The sequence below is a fragment of the Canis aureus genome, chromosome 3, assembly GCF_053574225.1.
Source record: "Canis aureus isolate CA01 chromosome 3, VMU_Caureus_v.1.0, whole genome shotgun sequence".
In the NCBI taxonomy this organism is placed as follows: Eukaryota; Metazoa; Chordata; class Mammalia; order Carnivora; family Canidae; genus Canis; species Canis aureus.
In genome coordinates this window covers 66,887,961-66,904,585 of record NC_135613.1, presented here as the reverse complement: position 1 = coordinate 66,904,585, position 16,625 = coordinate 66,887,961, and the positions used below count along the sequence as shown (strand labels likewise).

At 37.7% G+C, this 16,625-nt stretch overlaps 1 protein-coding gene across 6 annotated transcripts in view; it reads left to right on the top strand.

The window, feature by feature from the left end:
- Positions 1–16,625, top strand: part of ARHGAP20 (Rho GTPase activating protein 20) — a 140,551-nt gene that overhangs the window by 63,143 nt on the left and 60,783 nt on the right. The window contains exon 1 of one of the 6 annotated variants that reach the window (XM_077893416.1): positions 9,433–9,646. The exons of the other annotated variants lie outside the window; for them this stretch is intronic. Within the exon in view, the coding sequence (XP_077749542.1) occupies positions 9,645–9,646 (2 nt within the window). The 5' untranslated portion in view covers positions 9,433–9,644. Of the gene's footprint in view, positions 1–9,432; positions 9,647–16,625 lie in introns of those variants that run through there. 6 annotated transcript variants of the gene reach the window in all.

The following is a 16,625-nucleotide window of genomic DNA, read 5'->3' as shown; positions in this document are numbered from 1 at the left end:
CAGAAAAAATATTTGAAGATTATGGCCAAGAATTTTACAAAATTAATGAGGGTACCCAGAAACTTGCAAGCTGAATGAATAAAACCCAGATTGTCCTACACTGGTGGTGGAGGGAGAATATCCAAGCAAGAAGGGAAGGCTAGAGTTCTCAATTCAGCCTTATTCTGTGTCTTCTGAATACCGTGGAGGATCTCTTCCCAGGTATCACTGATATCACTACAGTGACAATTGAAGATTCTGGCCCAAGTGTCAGTATAGGGATCATCCTATATGTAGTGCCAGCATTACAGCCAGGGAAAACAAAATGGGATTGCCTAAGGAAGACACAAGACTACATTTCTCAGTGTATCAGTGTAAATGAGAAACATTACTCCCATCAGATGTTTAGCTGGGGGAAAGAAAGGTTTTTCATCAATTTTCACTGTGTTTATAGATAAATAGGAAAGTGGAGAAAGCCCTTCAATCTAGTGTTTGCCTCAGGTTTCTTTTTCCTGATATATGTTATGTCATTATGGAACATAAACTGTAGAAGGGAAGGCATTTTGTTGGTCTCATTGCTTAGAACATTGCCTAGCAATTGTTAGTTTATTCCACAAATATATTGACAACTATATATCAGATATTATCTAGCATTTTGGTAGATAGCTGTAAGGTCCCTGGCTCACATGAAGTTTACAGTGTGGTGAGGGGATGTGGATAGCAGAACACACCAACAAATGTGAGTATTAGAAGTCGTACCTACGGGTGCCTGGCTGGCTTAGTCGGTAAAGCGTGTGACTTTCGATCTCGTCATGAGTTCAAGCCCCATGTTGGGTGTCAAGGTTACTAAAGAAAATAAATAATGAAAAAGGAAAAAAGAAACAAAAAAAATGTATGTAGTATGAGAAGATAAAATAGGGCAGTTAGACAGGGTGTGACTAGGGAGGATAGTCAGGGCTGAGCACCTGTTAACATCCCAGAGAAGATACTCAGAGAACTGAGGAGCCATATGGGGAATAAAGACAATAACATATCATTAGAAAATATCATTTGTACATTTCTTTTGCTCCTTTTTTTCTTTGCTCCTTTTCTTCTAGTCATCTCAGTGCCAACCCCAAGGAGCTCTTTCAGGAGGCACCAGATCAAAGAAAGAGTGAGAAGGCAGAGCTGGGCACTCTCACCCTCTTCGGAGACTTGTCTCTTCCCATGTCACTAACCCTGATGAAATCCGCCACCTTCAGAAAAAGACCCATGACTGTAACAGTCATAGCAAGATAAACATTCATCATCATAAGGCATTTAGCAGATATTTTCTTGAGTATTTCCTGTGGCAGGTACTCCTGGTAACACAGCAGTGAGCAAGACAGTCAGAAACCCTTGCCCTCAAGGAAAGCAGGGGGTCTTATTTTGTTCTGAAATTTTGGAACACATTAAGGTCTGGTTCTGGAGGCACCAGTGTCCTGGGATCGAGTCCCATATCGGGCTCCCTGCAGGGAGCCGGCTTCTCCCTCTGCCTATGTCTCTGCCTCTCTTCTCTCTGTGTGTCTCTCATGAATAAATAAAAATAAAATCTTAAAAAAAAAGGTCTGGTTCTGAAAGAAAAGTCTTGTCCCTTCTCCTCCCCCACTACCATCACCACCCTTTTGTTTTCTTCTGTTTCCAAAGGTTAAGTCTACTTAGCTTCCTGATATAAAAAGGATAGAGTCTTGGCAGCTCAAGTGTAGTTACTTCAACTCTGCTTTTGTGGAATGCTAACACTTCATGTAACTATAGGTGAGGTGAGTGGAGAAGAATCAGGAGAATGACACTTCCATTAGAATTTAATCATGTTCTGCTTTAAAGATTTATTCTCAGATCTTCTCTGAACCCCAAGATTCAGAAACCTTTGGAATTTAATTCCAATATAATTTTATTGGGAATGATAGAAACAGTAGAGCATTTTCTCACTAATCTCTTTCCAGCAAGGCTTCTATGACAGGGCATATTGCTTTAGCACTGTGCTGAATGGTCAGGGAAACCACCTCAGAGCAGTGCATTAAAATTTTCAGTCTGGAAATAAATCAGGCCACATGTGTGTTTGCTCAGCTCTACCAACACAGATGCAATGCGTGCTTTTTGCTTTGTTAAGGCAATGATGTCATTTTAGCTATGTGAAAAATGACTTAAAATGTGGTTTGGTTTTAGTTGAGCTGTCAATTTTTATTTTGTCTAGTTATAAATATGTGGGTTTCACACTTTAACGTGCACCAGTGGTTATTTGTAAAAGTATTTCATTTATTACTAACATTTTTAGAGACTTAGAGGAGAAATAGAAATTAAAATATTTGTTATTTAGCATTAATTTATGATCATTTTGATTACTCTCTTGATAACTTGAACATGAGGGAAAGAATTTTTTTGAGAATGATAAAAGAATTTTTAATATAATTTTGGTAAGATGGTTCCCCATGCCTAGGATCTGTTTGGAAAGTATTTTAATGCTTCTTGTGTTTCTTTAGTTTGGGTTTCAGTTCAACAAACGTTTGTTGAGTATATGCCAAGCTTTGTATTTTGTAAGGAACAAAATTAAAAGATTTGCCCTTGTGTCAGGGGTTAGAATTTCAAAACCATGCTGGGCATCCTAGTGCATGCTTGTGTACATGTGCCTGCAGCCCAAGTCTTTGAGGGGGTGAGTTAGAGTCTATTAACTTGGGCAAGAGAGACAGTTGGCTTAGTTTATTTCTAATAGCTTTTAGCTTTTTCTCACTTTTTGGAATGCTTTGATCCTTTGAAAAAAAGCCCTGCCACTATGAACTAAATTGTGTGAAGTCAAATATTCATCTTTCTGGGATTCTTCTCCCCTCATTTTTATTTTTATTTAAGAGCAGTGAGGGAAAATAATTTTAGAAATACAGTGGCATGGGTGTAAAGTGAGACCAAAATCATAAAGTGAGGTAGAGAATGGGAGCAAATTATCAAACAGGTCTGCCTCCCCTCAAGAGAGTTCATTCTGTTCTTTGCACACTGCTCCCCTGGGTTGTTGTTGAAACCATGAGGATCATCAATCAGAAGCCACCCCTGCCCTACTCCAGCTAAAAAGTATTCATACCAACACAGAATGGCTTTGGAGTTTGGTTCTGGTTTCTGAATGATCCAGCTAAATGGAGTGATTTCTCCATTTTACTTTTTTTGTGGGTGGAGAAGAAACTAAGGATGTTTTGTTTAGCAGTTTATTCTGCAAACATCTGAGTCCTCTATACTAGCCACGGTTCTAGAAACAGGATTAGAAATAAGGCATGGATCCTATCTTGATGTGCATTGTAGAGTGCTCACTGGAAAACATGGCATACAGATACAAAATAAGTAGAGAACAAAAAAAATATGATAATGATATGATATGATATGATAATGGAACTTCTTTGTAGTACATTCTGTCAGCAAGTAGTTACAATACCTATCATGGGTCAGATACTGCTCGTAAACCAGGATACTGACATTCTTTAAAAAGATTTCATATATTTTCTGTTTAGAGATAAAGAATATCCTGTAAGTTATTTAAACAAAAACTGAATTTTTCCTGTTCTTAGTGTCCTTTTTTTTTTTTTTTTAAAGATTTTATTTATTTATTCATGAGGGACACAGAGAAAGAGAGAGGCACAGACACAAGCAGAGGGAGAAGCAGGCCCATGCAGGGAGCCCGATGCGGGACTCAATCCAGGGTCTCCAGGATCACAGCATGGGCTGAAGGCAGCCCTAAACCACTGAGCCATCCAGGCTGCCCTTCAGTGTCCTTTTTGTTGTGACCTATTTTAGCCAGAAAAATGGAAAAATAGACAAAGGTCACTTATTAGGAGAAAAACTGTATGAAAAGTGCTGCCAGAACTGCTGCTTCTATCCCAAGTGTAGGGCCTGATCTGAAGCCTCCTTGCTTTGGGCATGGAGAAGCCATCGTTCCAGACTTGACTGTGCAGGGAGTAGTTTGGTGACCTTTAGCAAATCACCTGATCTTTTTGTGCTTTAAGTTTTTCTCTATGGTCCAAAGCGTAAGTCTCCGAAGGACTCAGGTCAAGTGCTGATGCCCCTGAGAAGCTTCTTCTGGCCTCTTGTCTTCTTCCTGGCCACACGGGAAGAAGGATACTTTCCAACTCGTAAACTCCCTCAATATTTGAGGGCACATCCCTTTTCTGTGACCTTTTATTATATCTTTTTTATATCTAATTACACTGTCTTCAACACCTTTAGATGCCAGTCAACATATGTGCCTGGTCAATTTAGAGGATTTTTTTGTGTTTCTTGTTTTGGTGACAGATATTAAAATTGTACCAGATAAAAGGAGTTACTTAAAATACCAGGCTTTTGAAGTGCTGTGTTACATCATCATTTCATTCAGATACTTGCACCAATGGTGACAGTCCCAGGTGAAAAGAATTAGTAACTGGAAAACAGTTTCTTAGGCAGTAGTAAATTAAAACTTGCTTTTCCAAAATAGTGAAAGGGAATAAAGGGGAAAGGAGAAAAATGAGTGGGAAATATCAGAAAGGGACAGAACATGAGAGACTCCTAACTCTGGGAAACGAACTAGGGGTGGTGGAAGGGGAGGTGGGCGGGGGGTGGGGGTGACTGGGTGATGGGCACTGAAGGGGGCACTTGATGGAATGAGCACTGGGTGTTATTCTATATGTTGGCAAATTGAACACCAATAAAAAATAAATTTATAAAAAAAAAGTGTCAACACAACATTTGTTGACAGTATATATTGTATATGCTTTACGTAAAGCTTTTATTTTATGGCTTGGGTTTACTTTTGTGTGAAATTGGAAGGTATGTTAGAATTTTAATGCTTTGAAAGGTTAAGAGTGTCAACGTTGGATTTCCCAGCATAGGCTTGCATGAACACTTGAAGAGTATTAAGTCAGCTTTGACTCAAACAAACTGCAGCATCTTTTAAATATGTTATTGTTTTTATTCTACAATAAGTGAGTTTTAGTATAGTAAAATAAACAACCAGGCTATCTGGAAAGCTCAGTTACTTGAATTTTGGGTATTTTTTTATCAAAAGGAGACAAATGAATATTTTATTGCAAGCCAAAAACAGAGATTTACTTTTTTAAAAAAAGCATTTCAGGGTTGCCTGGGTGACTCAATCAGAAAAGCATCCAATTTTTGATTTTAGCTCAGGTCATGATCTCCAGGTTGTGGGATTGAGCCCTACGTTGCTCTCACACTGAGCATGATGCCTGCTTAAGATTCTCTCTCTTCCTGTCTGCCCCTCTCCCCCACCATACACCCTCTCTCTGAAAAAATAAAATTGAATAAATAAAAATAATTTAAAGTGTTTCATGTTATGGCATGGGACTTATGAGACCATTTCCGGAATTATAATTACTGGTGTCCTTAACAATTTCTAAGTCCTATTTTCAAGAATTCAGTCATCTGTATGACTGAGTTTGGTGGATAGAAAGGTTGTTCAGTCCCAAAGGTTGAATGAGACAGCATCCCAGGCTTTTTGGTAAGCTATTCAAGTACCTTCTGTGCACATAGTAGTTTTAAAACATATTCTTTTCAAAAATTGAAATGTCTGTCAAAGAAAGTTCAGACATCTTTTCTTTATAACATATTAACTGATTCTTGATTTAAACACCAATTTTATGAAAAGCTGCTAGTGTTTGATAGAAGTGACTGCCAATAAGCACAAGAAAATATGCTTTGTATTCTCTGAGGGAAAATATATCTTAGCACTGTGAGGGAGAAACTTCTGGAACATATGAAATTATGAGATAGCATTTAGGTTCTATTCAGCTTAGTTATTTTGTCTCTTATAGTGAGGGAATAATGTTGGAGCTTTGTAATAGTTCCCAACTAATGACCAAGGCCATTTTATTAGTACTTCCTTGGGTTTAGATACTACTTTTGTGTGTTTCCAGTTTTATTTGGTATCTTCTTAACAATTTTCTTTCCAAAAGTTGAACATGTTTTTGGAAAAGTTAAAGGATGACTCTCCAAAATCATCAATTACCAAAAATTTGATGTTAACCAAATTGGAATCATTTCTTCATGAATGCCCGCCAGAATTGTTCTTGACAGGGTCACTGGTGAATGCCATAATGCTAGGTCCAATGGTCAAATCACCTTCCTTGGCATTGGCATTGGACATTCCAATCTGTCCCTTCTTCTCTGGGTTTCTTGGTTCTGTTTACTGACAGCCAGATCATTCTCCTTTGTCAGTTTCTCCTTCCTTGAAAAACCTCTAAATGTTGATGGCTTCAGGCCTCAGTACTTGAGGAAGTTCTCTATATTAATTCCCTAGATGGCTTGATCTCTTTCATAGCTTTAAAATCTCCACTTTGGGGGCAGCCCAGGTAGCTCAGCAGTTTAGCGCCGCCTTCAGCCCAGAGTGTGATTCTGGAGCCCAGGGATTGAATCCCACATCGGGCTCCCTGTATGGAGCCTGCTTCTCCCTCTGCCTGTGTCTCTTCTCTGCCTCTCTCTCTTCTCTCTCTCTGTGTCCCTCATAAATAAATAAAATCTTAAAAAAAAAAAAATCTCCACTTTGACATCTAATAGGTATTTCAAACTTAGCATCTCCAAAGCCAGATTTCTTATCCCCGCCCCTCCTCCAGTTGCTTACATCAGAAATCAGTGTATCATCTAATCCTCTTAAGGTCTACCTTTGAAATATATCCAAAATAGAACTATGTCTTACCATTTCCACAACTACCAAACCACCATTATTTTTCTCCTGAGTTACTACTTTTCAAAAAGCCTCTAATGAATTCTTACTTAAGAAGCTCTAGCCATCTAATTACTATGATTTTCTTTTAAATTTTCTTTAAGCAAGTATTACATTTTTCCACTTTTGTCTTCCTCCATACTGTTTACCATCCCCTCTTCTTGACTCACTTAGAATGAAAGGTGAAATTCTTTCATGACCTCTGGCTACTAAACTGGTTTATATCCTTAGTGTGTTGAATAGGGCTTAATGCACTGTAGTCAATCATTAATATGTGACTGAGCAAATTATTTGTAAATATGGAATATGTTTTGGGATTCTAAAAATAAAGGTTAAACTTCATCAAATAGTTTAATCATCTCAATATAGAAAAACAACACATTGGATTAAAATATTCCTTTAATAGAACTTTCTATTTAGCATCCACTAAAAAATTATTTTCTATTTCCCAAATTCACTTAATTTGAAATAAATATATCAAGGCCAGGAATGTGCTCAAAATCTGTTTCAAAACCTCTGGAGAATTTTTTTCTTTTTTTTTAATTTTATTTTTTTAAATTTATTTATGATAGTCACACACAGAGAGAGAGAGAGAGGCAGGCTCCATGCACCGGGGGCCCTACGTGGGACCCGATCCCGGGTCTCCAGGATCGCAACCTGGGCCAAAGGCAGGCGCTAAACCGCTGAGCCACCCAGGGATCCTGGATTTTTCTTTTTTTAAGATGTTATTTTTCAGAAGAGAGAGAACACATAAGGAGGGAGGGGCAGAGGAAGAGGGAGAAGCAGGCTCCTGACATGGCACTTAATCCCGGGACCCTGAGATCATGACCTGAGTTGAAAGACGCTTAATCAACTGAGCTACCCAGCACCCCAAGAGTTTTTTTTTTTCTTTAAGAGACTTAACTCATTGCTGTGATTTTCTTTTTTTTTTATTTTTTTTATTTTTTTTTATTTATGATAGTCACAGAGAGAGAGAGAGAGAGAGGCAGAGACACAGGCAGAGGGAGAAGCAGACTCTATGCACCGGGAGCCCGACATGGGATTCGATCCAGGGACTCCAGGATCGCGGCCTGGGCCAAAGGCAGGTGCCAAACCGCTGCGCCACCCAGGGATCCCCATTGCTGTGATTTTCTTAAAAAAAATAAAAAAGTCAGGATGCCTGGGTGGCTCAGTGGTTGAGCATCTGCCTTTGGCTTAGGGCATGATCCTGTGTCCTGGGATCAAGTCCCACATTAGGCTCTTCACAGGAAGCCAGCTTTTCTCTGACTCTGCCTAGGTTTCTGCCTCTCTCTGTGTGTCTCTCATGAATAAATTAAAAAAATATATTTTTTAAAAAAGCCTTTAAGTATCTCGGGATCCCTGGGTGGCGCAGCGGTTTAGCGTCTGCCTTTGGCCCAGAGCGCGATCCTGGAGATCCAGGATCGAATCCCGTCAGGCTCCCGGTGCATGGAGCCTGCTTCTCTCTCTCTCTCTCTCTCTCTCTCTCTCTGTGTGTGTGTGACTATCATAAATAAATAAAATTTAAAAAAAAAAAAAAAAAAAAAAAGTATCTATTCTACAGTTTTTTCTTACTGTGAAATACATTTTGTAGGTATTTTGGTAAAATAGTAAAGTTCCCAATCAAAGGTAACCCTTCTCTATTAGTTACAAATCAACCAATTGAATCAGCACATTTATTGATCAACCTGAATATTAACATTTTGGCCTAAATGAGGTAGAAGTAGCAGATAACTTAAGTCCCTGCCATTAATGTACTGCCTTGAGGACTTTCTAGTTCACAGGTATATGATATTTTTTAATTTTCTAACTAGAAGTTTATCCAATGATAGTTTTTAACTTCAGCAGATCCAGAAACTGTAGATGGAACTATCTTTAATCAGGTATGATTCTTTTGTTCCTTCCAGTGTACTGTTATATAGTTATTACCTGAACCAAACTAATTAGAGTACTGGAGTGCCCAACCAGCATGTTGATGACTTAGTTTGTTGCTGAGTCAGTAAACAAGCTAACATAGAACTATACCACATTGTAATCACTACACATATAAATTTCCTTGAGTAGCTTGAATATAGTTAGCATTCTTAACTGAGTCAAGATGATGACCCAAACCAATGTTAGTTGATAATTATGATAATACAGTATTTTTAGGTCAACAGGCCACACAGTGTCTAAAGTGGTTTAAAGGTTTCTCCAGTCCTTGTTGGAGTCTCTGTTCCTGTTGATTATTTCATAATCAAATAAGGTTGTTCTCATAGAGTTGCCATTTTCACTGGAGTGTTTAGAGTTGTAAAGCTCAGGTTTTTCTTCACTTAGCCTTACATCATTGTGTTTCATTTATATGTAGACTGGGTTGTGGGTTTTTTTTTAAGCTCTCAGATGTAGTGCTTTTGTGATCTTGTTTTCTCCTTGTAACTTCCAAGTGCTTTGTACTAAGTGAATTCCTAATAGATGTTGTTGAACAACTTCTGTGTCAAGGCTATAAAGAAGTGATGTAGTTTAGTCCCTTTTTTGGAAGTAGTATCTCTCTGTATATGATTGTGCACTGTTAGTGTAACTGTTTATCACTATCTTTCCCTATTGCTATTCTGTCTCTGCTTTTGTAGTGTTTATATTTTCCTGGCTCTTTAAATATTAGGATTGTTAACATAAGATTGTTGGGTCTCATTATGTCACTTATGCTGCATGTTCCAATTAGAATTTTGATAATTTAAAAGTTCTCCTTTTTGTATTTTTTGCTTCTAAGGCCTTGCTCACACTATTTATCCAGCCATTTTCCTGTTTACTCTAAAAACCCTTGTGCTAGCTTCATTCATTTTGATCTTGATTATCAACATTATCTATGACTAGGCTCTGTTCCACCAAGTCAGAGCTATAATATGAGCTGCATGATGCAGCATTGATGTGAATTTGAGGTGGACATGATAGCACCTACTACACGCAGCCACATCATGTTATCATGTATGTACAGTTTTATTTGGTAATTTGAATGTATTTTTTTCTGGATGATGACTGTTGAAATGTAACAGGCTTTCCCATGTCAATAAGACAGATAATTGCTTTAGACCAGATTTTCTGAAAATGTGCTTTGAATGTTGACTGTTTGAGATAGTCGTGAATACCTAATGGACAGATTTTTATTGCTGAATAAGCTAAATTTTGATGTTGATGGTTTTTATGGCTTCATTTCAGTAGTCATCTCTTTTTGTTCTAAACTACATCTGGACTAATTTATTCTCTTAAGACTCACAAGGGTTACCTTTACACAGGCAATATGGAGAATTTCAACCTGAGATGTCATCAACTGGTTAGGACAAACAGATGGTAGAATTTGAAAGCTAGGTAAATGAGTTGGGCTGACTCTTTAGACAGTGTACGTGCCATGATCATTGACATGTGCATCAGGAAGATTGATTTAATAGAAGTAAGATATGAGTAGTATAGATTGAAGAAGGGAGAAAGGAAGTAGAGAGTCCAATTAGGAGTTCATGACAAACCATAGGAGAGGTTGTAAATGTCTAGACTCAGGAGATTTTATTTTTTTTGTTTGAATATCCTTAAAAGATAAAATGTGATTATGTGTGGAGACCAGAGAGAAGAGTCAAAAGTATGGGCCCTCATATATTGCTAGTGGGAATGTATAATAATTTAGTCATTGTGGAAGACAGTTTTGTAGTTTGTCATTAACTTAAACATAGAATTATAATATGATCCAGAAATTCCATTCCTGGGTATATGCTCAAAACAAAACAAAACAATTGTTCAAATAAATAATATGTACATGAATTTTTATTTATTTTTTTAAAGATTTTATTTATTTATTCATGAGAGACACAGAGAAAAAGAGACAGGCAGAGACATAGGCAGAGGGAGAAGCAGGCTCCATGCAGGGAGCCTGACATGGGGACTTGATCCCAGGTCTCCAGGATCAGGCCCTGGACTGAAGGTGGTGCTAAACCACTGAGCCACCGGGCTGCCCGGTACATGAATTTTTAAAGCAGCACCATTCACAATGGTCATAAGGTGGAAAAGCCCAAATGACCATCAACTAATGAATAGATCAACAAATGTGGTCCATCCATACAATAGAATATTATTCAGCAATGGAAAGGAATAAAGTACTGACAGATACTACAATATAGATGAACCTACAAAACATGATGCCAGGTGAAAGTAATCAGACACAAAAGGCCACCTATAATGTGGTCTGAAATATCTGGAATAGGCAAATCCGTAGAGATAGGAAGAAGTTTGTCATTGCCAGGGACTGGGTAGAATGGGGAACAGGTAGTAATTGCTTAATGATGCAAGTGTTCCTTTGGGAATGGTGAGAATGTTGGGAACTAGATAGTGGTGATGGTTGCACAGCATTGTCAATATACTAAATGCCACTGAATTATATATTTTAGAATAGTTCAAGTGGTAAATTTTATTTTGTGTATATTTTATCATGAATTTTTCAAAAATAAAAATTGGGGCACCTGGGTGGCTCAGCGGTTGGACATCTGCCTTTCTTTGGCTCAGGGCATGATCCCGGGATCCTAGTATCAAGTCCTGCATCAGGCTATCTAGAGGGAGTCTGCTTCTCCCTCTGCCTATGTCTCTGTCTCTCTGTGTCTCTCAAGAATCAATAAATAAGATCTTTAAAAATAAAGATAAAATACATTTTAAAAGTAAAAATTAAGGTAGTTTAAAAGACTAACACTAAGGCTTGAATCACAGACTTAAATGCTTTCAGGTCGCAGGGAGGTGCAGTAAACAGAAAAAAAAAAAAACGTGGCAAGAGAGGGAATGTGGTGAACTGGATATTCAAAACCAAATGTTTTTGAAACCTCTGGGTGGGCCAAATAAAATATGATTGTGGGTTGTGGTTTTCAACCTCTGCTACAAATGGAACTGAGCAAAAATGATGGGTGATGTCAAGAACATAGCTGACAGTAGAGCTACACTCAGAGTTTCACGAGTAGAGGATAAATCTGAGCTGCTTACCCCGTATCTTCTTCACCATCTAGCTCGATGCTGCACCGACACATGGAGATGCTTAACAGATATATGTTGGATGAAAATTAAAAATAAGTAAATAAATAGAGGCTGGGCGCTGGGTTTATATTCTTCTTCTTTGTCCTATATCTCTCCCATAACTAATCAATTTGCAAATTTTAACAATTTGTATTTTTAATAACATTGATAATTTTTTTTTTTCTATATCTTCTGTCCTTTTCTCATTGCCAGCTTGGGTTCATGACATTTGTTGCCTAAGATTATTGCAGTAAATTCCTCTTTTCCTCTAAGCTTGCCCTCATCTGTTTTCTTCAACAAGTTACAAAACAGTGTGTTTCTTAAAATCTTTTAGGGCTTTCACATACAGTCTAAATGTGATGGGAGAAACCTCCATAACATGGCCCCTTCCTCATCTGCTGTCTGTGTCACTCCCTCCTCAGGCCTGTGTCACTCCCATCTTCTGAACTTCACCACTTACTGCAGCACAACAGGCCTGGTCGCTCTGCTCTTCCTTCCACTCAGACTGCCTTCAGCCTTCACTGGCCAGTCCATCCTTTAAGACTTTGGTTTCTCCAAGACACTTTTCTGACCCATGCAGGCCCAGATAGGGGCTCCTGTTTTTGCTTCTCTCTTGTGTCCGAGTCTGCTGAAGTTCTTATCACACTTACCTCACTACTTTGTCATTGTGTTTACTGTCTGATGGATCTATCACAGTAATTCCTCGACCCCAGGGACCATGGGGACCATGACTCTCTCTAACACTGGTACACAACAGGCAAATGCAATCCATATCACTCTAGCAAATAATTAACTTATTACACAGCAATCATATACCCAATACGTGTTGAATGAGAATATTTCAGAGGTACAAGGCAGGATATAAGTGCTAGATATCAGATAGAAGATAACATCAAGAATTCAACTGAAAGAAAATTTTCATGGAATAGATAGATGGCATTTGAAATGAGCAGTGACCATGTGCTAGGCTTTGAGGTTATCAAGATCCTATCTAGTACTTGCTGTCATAATTACTAATTATCACTTATAAACAAACTTTCAAAAACTGTTCTGAATTTTAGTGTCTTTTCTTCTCTGATTTAAGATGATGAAGTAACACCACCTCTAAAATTGTAAAATTGTTACCTAAAAGTAAACTCACTTTTACAATGAGCCTTAGTAAAAAATATTAAGAGGCATTACTATGGCCAGGTTTCATAAAAACTATTATCTTATTTTAGCAAAAAATTACTAAGGTTATAAAATTCCTTTTTGCCTTTTAGAAATGGCTTCACAAACCTATTTGAAAATGGAATGTTAATACATAAGAAGCCAGCAGCAGGTTAATTCTTAGACTCAGCTTGTATTTGTTAGATCATTTTAGAGCTTTGTTAATTATAACTTGTAAATCCTAATCAGGCTATATTAAGAGGCTAAATAGAAGGTTACAATCTTGCCTTGCTCCCCCTATCCATACTCTAAAAGACTAAAATAAACACATCTACATGCACTCAGAATAAAAATAAACACTTCAGAGTCACATAATTGAGAAATACATTTTTAAGTAGGAAACACTGATTAAGATTGTAGTTTTAAAAACACAAAGGTTATTTGTGCTTTTGTTTCCTTCTAGGACAGATTTTTTTCATTTTAAATTATGTGAGTACTGAGATGTTTATCTTTAGACTACTACATGAATGTTGGTTGTGTTTTTTTTTTAACCAGTGCTTAGCTTGCTGAAATCGTATGAATATAAATCCATACTTACATATAGATCCTCAAAATGACAGACTGCAGACATGTACATTGAAAAATCCACAATGAAAAAGAAAAATATTTTAACCTCTTTGTGGATTCTCCCCTACACCACCATCAAATTTACTTATTTGAAACTATTATTGTGAGGTGGAAAATGAATTATTATGTATGAAATTCCTTTGGAGTTGCTTTAAAGTGCAAAACATTTTTTTAAAAAATAACTTAATTAAATTTTGGCCTGTACTAACCTCAAACAAACAAACAAAAAATTCTAATTCCTATTATTCCAGATTAGCCTTTATTTATGAGTACTTAAATGTTTTAGAACTTGTTTAAGCCAAGGGTCATCAAACTATGGCCCAGACAAGCAGCCTGTTTTTGCAAATAGAGTTTGATTGGCTCATAGCCACACCTGTTCATTTAGGTATTGTCTGTGGCTGATTTTGTGAAACTGTGGCAGTGCTGAGTAGTTGACAGCAGGGACCATATAGCCCACAAAGCCTAAACTATTTACTCTTGGAACCCTTGAGTTTGAGGATCCCTAGTTTAAGCCATACTACTATCTGACAGCTTAAAATTAAAAAGCAGTTACTTACTGAACCTAAAACCAAAATGAAAAGATGGCTTTTCTCCTTACAAAGTTTTTCTGTCCAGAGATTAAGAAACTAAAGCTGTGTAAAATACTGTGTTATTCTTCATCTATTTGCTTACTAGCCTTGTCCCTACTCATTTTCCATAACAGCAAGTGAAATTTCATTCTTTTTTTTCTAAATATTTGAAAATCACTACATGATAAAAGATGCCATTATGCCTCCTCCCACATCTCATCTCAAAAAAAAAATTTGAAATAGAAGGGATTTTTCTCTATGATAGGCCTTTTATCAGTGCGGAACTTCAGTCTACAATATTAAATAGAGAAACTTTTCCCTTTCAGACAGCTCTGATTGGTTTATTGTCTTTGTTCCTCACTTATACATCTCTCTTTTTTTTTTTTTAAGATTTTATTTATTTATTATTTATTACAGGCAGAGGGAGAAGCAGGCTCCATGCAGGTAGCCTGACATGGGACTCGATCCTAGGTCTCCAGGATCACACCCTGGGCTGAAGGCAGCCCTAAATCACTGAGCCACCTGGGCTGCCCACATCTCTTTAAATCACACATAGTATGTGTGTAATTAGCAATTAGTGAGCAGAATGGAATTCATTTCCTAGGAAAGGTAGCTATAGCCCCAGAACTACAGGAAATGGAGGAACAGCTCTCACAAGTTCACTTGAAGTAGAAATATATGCTACTAATATTTACTTCAAATACAGAGTTGTAGAATTTTAGAATGTTAGAGCCAAGGGTGTTACAGAGTCTGGGACAGCAGTGGTTCTCAAAATTCAGCGTGCATTAGAATCATCTGAAGAGTTTGTTAAATAATACAGAATGCTATGCCAACCCTCCAGAGTTTCTTATTCAGTAAGTCTGAGGTGGTCCTGAGAATTTGCATTTTTGAGAAGTTTCCAGTTGATGCTGATGCTGCTTGTTGGGGACCATACTTTAAGGACAGCAGTAACAGAGGAAGGGAGGGCTAACTACTAAGACAATATCTCAGAGAGCACTCAGTGGTGTAGTAAATCCAGGGGAGATGAGACCCTGTGACCCATACTGTTCCAACCCAGGAAACAGATAACCCAAAATCTCCACTTATTGTGGCTACCATGTGAACCAGATGCTTGAGATGCCAGGACATGGCCTCTTATACCCTAACCTTTGATGGAGACTCCGACAAATTCTTGTTATTTGAGCTCCTTTTAAAATTAGACTAATAAATATTTCTACATTCTTACTGCTATTTTTGTCACGACTGTTTCTTGGTTTTAATTTTATTTGAACTCTGACTTGTTTCCTTGAGGTGATTCTCAAGTATGCTTATCTCTATGTTTGTAAACTATAGGTTAGGGTTGCTTGCTAACCATATCCATTATCTTTTTCTCTGACCTTAGTAATCTTAATTCCATCTTTTGAGTACATGTTTTTATACTTATTCCCATATACAAATTATAAAAACCGTTTAATGATCTTCCACTCCAACTGCCTTTACTTTACGATGGGGAAACTGAGGCAGCCAAAGTCACCGTGTCACACTGCTTAGCAAAAAAGCCCATCCAGAGCCCACTTCTTCTCCTACCTACCCCCATGAAGTCCTAAGCTACTGAGCTCATTTACCATGGGTGGATGAGGGATGAGTCAATGTGAATGAAATGCTTGTCCTTGTGAAAAGCTACATGGAATTTTTCTAAATACATGTTTTGAAACCATACTTACTTGTAAGTCATTGTGTATTTTAATTGCTCTGAAAATCAGCTTCCAAATCTGCAAAATGAGGGGTTATAACACCTACCTTCAGGGCTGATTGTTTCTCTCCTCTTCCTGCCTTTCCTCTTAAAGTCACCTAGTAGTGTGAAGCTGCTAAAAAATAACCAGAACCAGCCTTTAATTCTTCCTTCTCATTCTTTACTCCTCAAGCCTCAGGCTGTTTGAGTTCTTCAGAACCTCTCCAATCTCCTGTCATTGTTTTCTTGAAGGTCTTAATGACCAACTGATTTTTTTTCCCAGACATCTTTTCAGGCTTCAACTTGTTACCCCTCTACCAATTTCAGCACCCCAGACCACCACTGCTTTTCATTCTTTTTCTGCTACTTTTTCACCTGCCTCCATCTTGTTCACAGATTCTTCTTTCCTCACCCCTTCAAATCACATCTTTTCTCAAGGAAGTGTTTCTGCCTTCTTTTTGTGTGTGTTCTATGCTCCTTCTCTGTGCTGTTCTAGCCATTCCTATAGTATTTATACACCTGTCTTTGTATGATCACCAAATCTACATCTCTTCTGACATCTCTTCTAAGTGTTAGCTGCCTGCCTGGTTTCCCCACACCACCTAATCCAAACAAAGTATATTTGAAACTGTGCTCATCTCCTTCCTCTGCCACAGTAACATTTCTCTGTTTGTGTTCTTTATTAATCTTTATTCATCTTTATCTTTATTAATCGCTGAAATGCATATGGAAATACACATTTCCATATACAGGACTTAGATTATCCAAAGCAGTCTCAAAAAGGAAAAAGGCTGGTAGGCATATAGTACCTAATTTCATGGTTTACTGTAAGGGTAAAATTATAAGACAATGTGTATCTGACATA